General features: G+C 72.5%; 1 protein-coding gene across 1 annotated transcript; it reads left to right on the top strand.

Annotated features, from left to right (window-relative positions):
• Positions 1-1,499: 1,499 nt before the first annotated feature.
• Positions 1,500-4,773, top strand: Samd1 (sterile alpha motif domain containing 1). Its single transcript, XM_070002139.1, has 5 exons — positions 1,500-2,857; positions 3,272-3,569; positions 3,668-3,764; positions 3,853-3,964; positions 4,049-4,773. The coding sequence occupies exons 1-5, from the start codon at positions 1,895-1,897 to the stop codon at positions 4,205-4,207; spliced, it is 1,629 nt and encodes a 542-aa protein (XP_069858240.1). The 5' UTR covers positions 1,500-1,894; the 3' UTR covers positions 4,208-4,773.
• The last annotated feature ends 712 nt before the right edge of the window (positions 4,774-5,485 follow it).

The raw sequence follows: 5,485 nt of genomic DNA, 5'->3' as shown, positions 1-5,485 counted from the left end.
TACAGTGCCTCCTCCCTCCTCCCGCCCCGCCCCGCCCCGGCCCGCCCCCCGGCTGCAAAAGCAGGAAGTGGGGTTCCAGCCGGCCCCAAGCTACAGCGCCCCCACCCCTGCTCCCAAGGGGGGGTCTTCTGCGAGCGCACCGGGGTGCGTCCCCCCGCCCCCCGGCCGTGTGGACCCCCGCTCCACAGCTTCCTCCACCCTCCAGCTATCGGGAGCCAAAGCAGCTGCCCCGGCCCTGCCAAAGACAAGTTTGTTCTCCCCTCCCCCCAACTCAAGATATGGGGAGCCCTAAGCCCAGGGCGCCCCCCGGCCCCGCCCAGCAGCAGACACCCCCGACCTCCATTTTATTCTCAGCCGGATTTTCATTCCCAGCCTCCCCTCCGCTCAGCTGGGACAGCGAGGCCCGCGGCCCCCGGCCCCCGCCCGGGCTCGGCCGGGACGGCGCCCCGCGCTGCCCGCCCGGCGGCCCGTGCGCCCGGCTCCGCCTCGCTGTCAGCCGCCCCCTCCCCCGCCCCAGGCCAGGGCATCTGTGCTGCTTTTCTCTCTTTTACGAGCAAAGGGGGGGGGGCTGCCGGGGAGCCCCGAATCTGCCCCTTCCCACCCCCTCTCCAGCCCCGGAGGAGCGCGGGGCCGGCCGCCCGGGTGCGGGCTGCGAAGGACGAGGCTTCCTCCCGAACCGTGTGCTGTTGTAAACATATTTGAGAACTATTACCAATAAAGTTTTGTTTAAAAAAAAGTGTCGCTGGTGTTGCCGACTCGGTGCCCGCCGCGGGCCGGGGGGTGGGGGCGCGGGGATCCCCGCGGGGGGCGCGGCCACGCCCTCCGCCCGGCCCCGGGGGTCCCCGCGATCGGCGGGTCCCGTCCGGCCGAGGGGGCGCTCGAGCGAGGCGCCGGCCCGGCGCGCGCCGAGGCCGGGCGGGGGCGGCCCTGGGCGGAGCGGGGAGCCCCGCGCCCCCGGGGCTCCCCGATCGCCGCGTCCCCGCGCGCGGGCTCGGCGCCTCCGAGGGGCGCAGGGGCGGCGGCCGCGCAGCCCGCGGCGGCGGCGGCGGCGGCCGGGCGGCGAGTTCCCGGTAAGTGCGGTCCCGGGAGCGGCGCGCGCCGGGAGGCGTGGAGAGGGGGCTGGGCGCCGGGGACGTCTGGGTCCCGCGCCCAATGGCTGGAGGGCGGCCGAGCGCCGCCCGCGCGCCCCGCCCGCCCCCTCCCCTCCCCCGCGCGCCCGCCTCCCCCTCCCCTCCGTCCCCTCCCCCGCCCGCCGCTTTCCCCCGCCCCCGCCCCGGCGCCAACTCCGCGGCGCCTCCTTAAAAAGCGCGCGGGAGTTGTGGGGGGGGGGCCGGGGCGAGCGGAGGGGAGCGCGGCCGCGGGGCGGGCGGGGGCGCGGCTCCACCTCCGGGCGGGGGAGGGGGCCGCGGCGGGGCGGGGGCGGGGGCCCGAGTGTCCCGGGCGCGCGTGCGGCGGCGGCGGCGGCGGCGGCGGCGGCGGGGAGGGGAGCGGCGGGGAGGGAGGGGCCGGCCGCGCTCCCTCCTCCCCTCCCTCCTCCCCTCGCTCCTCGCATCCCGGCCCCGCGCGCGCCCAGCACCAGCGGGGCCGTGTGTGCGTGCGGCGGGCGGCGGGCGGCGGGCGGCGGGCGGGCGGCGGGGAGTGAGTGCGAGCACACCTCCCGCCCGCTTTTCTTTCTCTCGCACTGTTTTCGCTCTCGCGCTCTCCGGCTTTTTTTATTTTTTTTTTTTTTGCGAAGAAACAGCAGCGCCGCCGCCGCTCCGCCGAGGCGCTGCGCCCCCCGGGGGGGAGAGGCGGAGGAGGCGGGCGGGCGGCGGCGGAGGGAGGGGAGCCGGGAGCGGGGCGCCGCGCTGGGAGGGAGGCAGCGCGCACGGTGCAGCCGGGCCGGGCGGGAGGCATGGCGGGGCCCCCGGCCCTGCCCCCGCCGGAGACGGCGGCGGCCGCCACCACGGCAGCGGCCGCCTCGTCGTCCGCCGCGTCCCCGCACTACCAGGAGTGGATCCTGGACACCATCGACTCGCTGCGCTCGCGCAAGGCGCGGCCGGACCTGGAGCGCATCTGCCGGATGGTGCGGCGGCGGCACGGCCCGGAGCCCGAGCGCACGCGCGCCGAGCTGGAGAAACTGATCCAGCAGCGCGCCGTGCTCCGGGTCAGCTACAAGGGGAGCATCTCGTACCGCAACGCGGCGCGCGTCCAGCCGCCCCGGCGCGGGGCCACCCCGCCGGCCCCGCCGCGCGCCCCCCGCGGGGGCCCCGCCGCCGCCGCCCCCGCCGCGCCGCCGCCCGCGCCCGCCGCGCCGCCGCCCGCGCCCGCCGCCGCCGCCGCCGCCGCCGCCCCGGCCCGGGCGCCCCGCGCGGCCGCCGCCACAGCGCCCCCCTCGCCCGGCCCCGCGCAGCCGGGCCCCCGCGCGCAGCGGGCCGCGCCCCTGGCCGCGCCGCCCCCCGCGCCCCCCGCCCCGCCGGCGGCGGCGCCCCCGATCGGCCCGCGCCGCGCCCCCCCGCCCGCCGCCGCCGCCGCCGCCGCCGCCGCCCGGGAGTCGCCGCTGCCGCCGCCGCCGCCGCCGCCGGCGCCGCCACAGCAGCAGCCGCCGCCGCAGCCACAGCCGCCGCCGGAGGGGGGCGCGGCGCGGGCCGGCGGCCCGGCGCGGCCCGTGAGCCTGCGGGAAGTCGTGCGCTACCTCGGGGGCAGCGGCGGGACCGGCGGCCGCCTGACCCGCGGCCGCGTGCAGGGGCTGCTGGAGGAGGAGGCGGCGGCGCGGGGCCGCCCGGAGCGCGCCCGCCTCGGAGCGCTCGCGCCGCCCCGCGGGGACAGGCCCGGACGGGCTCCGCCGGCCGCCAGCGCCCGCGCGGCGCGGAGCAAGGTGAGCGCGCCGGGAGCGGGGCCGCCGCGCGGCGGGCAGGTGCGGGCGAAGTTGGCGGCGGGGCCGCGAGTCCCGGGAGGCGCGGGGCGGCCGCGGGGACGGGGCCGGGCGCGCGTGCCCGGCGGCTTTCCGCGCCTGGTGACCTTGGCGAGCGACGGGCGCTCGGCCGAGCCTCAGTTTCCTCGCCGGAGGGGGGGGGGACGCGGCCCCGCGACAGTAGCGACCCCTTGGGGCGGCGCGGGGTGACTTTGGCGACGTCCGGCCGCCCGGGGCTCTCACGAGCGGAAAAGTTAGTCGGGATCGGGCGCGGAGGCGGCGAGGGGCGCTTGGTGCCCCCCGCGGGCTCCGGAGCGGGGCGCCGGGGGAGACCGGCCCTGAGCGCCCGCGCCCCTCTCCCCCCACCGCCCCCCCCAGAGAGGCGGAGACGAGCGGGCGCTGGAGAAAGATGAGGAAGACGAAGATGACGATGACGACGACGACGACGACGATGACGTGTCGGAGGGCTCCGAAGTCTCCGAGAGCGACCGCCCGGCCGGCGCCCCGCACCACCAGCTCAACGGCGAGCGGGGTCCGCCTTGCGCCAAGGAGAGGGTCAAGGACTGGCCGCCCTGCGGCTCCCACCAGGGCCAGGATGAAGGGCGGGGCCCCGCACCTGCCAGCGCCTCCCGCCAGGTGTTCTCCATGGCGTCCATGAATAAGGAAGGGGGGTCTGGTAAGGGCCCGCGCCGGGGGGCTTGGGGGGAGCAGTACCAAGCGGGGATCGCCGCTGAACCTCCACTGTTCCTCACCGCCCTCCCTTTCCCTTCCCAGCCTCTGTTGCCACCGGCCCCGATTCTCCATCTCCTGTGCCTTTGCCCCCCGGAAAACCGGCCCTCCCTGGGGCGGAAGGGACCCCCTTCAGCTGCCCGTAAGTTGGGGTGTTTGGGAGGCCTGGGGGAGAGCGTCCGGGCCCCGGTGTTCACTGGGATTTCACACACACACCCCGTTCTGCGCAGCCCGGGGCGCAAGGAGAAGCCGGCCGACCCGGTGGAGTGGACGGTGATGGACGTGGTGGAGTACTTCACGGAGGCCGGCTTCCCCGAGCAGGCCTCCGCCTTCCAGGAGCAGGTGAGCCCCGGCCCCGGCCCCGGCCTCCGCCCCGCCCCGGCCTCCGCCCCGCCGGCCCTCACCCTGCTCCCCCTCCTCGCCCAGGAAATCGACGGCAAGTCGCTGCTGCTCATGCAGCGCGCCGACGTGCTGACCGGGCTGTCCATCCGCCTGGGCCCCGCGCTCAAGATCTACGAGCACCACATCAAGGCGCTGCAGCAGGTCCACTTCGAGGACGACGACCCCGACGGCTTTCTAGGCTGAGCGCCCCCGGCCTCGCCCTCCCCGCCCCCAAACCCATTCCAGACCCTTACCCCCTCACCACCCCCCCAAACCCCAGAGTCCAGGATGCTGGACTGGTGGGATGGGGGGCATTGCCCTCTCTTTGTCTCATACACCACCTGCCCCCCTAAAACCCGCTCCACCGTGGAGGACGGGGTGGACTCTGCCTGATCATTCATCTCCCCACCCCCAGGAGGCCAGCCTGCCCCCCCTCACCCGGGACATTTTTGGAGAAAAAGGGCAGGGGGGGGAAACTTCCTATCTCCCAAGATCCTCTCTGTTCAGCCGGATGTATCCTGTATACGTGTTTTGTTTTTTTTTTCTGCCTTTCATTGGCGGGTGGTCTTTCTCCCCACCCCCCGCGGCCCCCTCTCCCCCAGCCCACGGTGCCCCTGGCTTTCCAGCCCCGGGGGGTTCTGCTGGGGGCTTCTCTGTCCCCTCTTTGCCTCTCTTTCTGTCAGTCTTTCGCTCCAGCTGGCTGTATGGCTTTTTAATATTGCACCGGAGGTTTTTTAAATAAAATTTTAAGAAAAAAGGAAAGAAAAAAAGAGGCACCGTCTGGTTTGGGGGGAATGCAGTGGGGGGGGTGCAAAGGTTAAGGAGGGAGAAAGCAGTAACGGGGCTCCCTAAACCACCAAATAGGGGTGCTAGGCAGAAAACCTGGGGGGAAAAAAAACCCTGGGCATCGGTGGCTCATACCTGTAATCTCAGTAACTTATGAAATACACAAGGATTGCAGTTCAAAGCCAGCCTGGGCGGGAAATGCCTTGAGACTGTTATCTCCCATTTGCCAGCAAAAAGCCAGATCTGTGGAGCTGTGGCTCGTGGTAGAGCACCAGCCTTTCACAAAAGAGCTCCTTGACTGCACCCAGGCCCCGAGCTCATAGGCCCAGGACCAGCACACAAAGCAGAACGAATGCTGCGAATTATGCGAAATTTATGTAATTGAGCTTTTTTTAAAAAAAAAGGAGGGATGGGTTAGGAGAGATGGGTGACAGTGTTGTCAGACACCTTGTATTCATACACCGTTCTGTAGAATGGGAATTTCTTTGTACCTACTTAAGGAAAGAAAAGCAATGGCTCCAGATTGGTATTCAGTTCACCCGACGTTGCGGGTGAAACACCAGAGCCTGGCCATAGGTGAGCAGTGTTAGATCCACTTATCGCTGCCATTCATTTATTGCTACTTCATGGATCTGTGTCTGGGGTACTGAGGAATCGAACCCAGGACTTCTGGCATGCTAGGCAAGCACTCTTACC

The sequence above is a fragment of the Dipodomys merriami genome, unplaced genomic scaffold (genome assembly GCF_024711535.1).
Source record: "Dipodomys merriami isolate MVZ:Mamm:240054 unplaced genomic scaffold, mDipMer1.0.p SCAF_6, whole genome shotgun sequence".
In the NCBI taxonomy this organism is placed as follows: domain Eukaryota; kingdom Metazoa; phylum Chordata; class Mammalia; order Rodentia; family Heteromyidae; genus Dipodomys; species Dipodomys merriami.
Note: the sequence above shows the minus strand (reverse complement) of the source record. Positions and strands in the feature narration are given on the sequence as shown.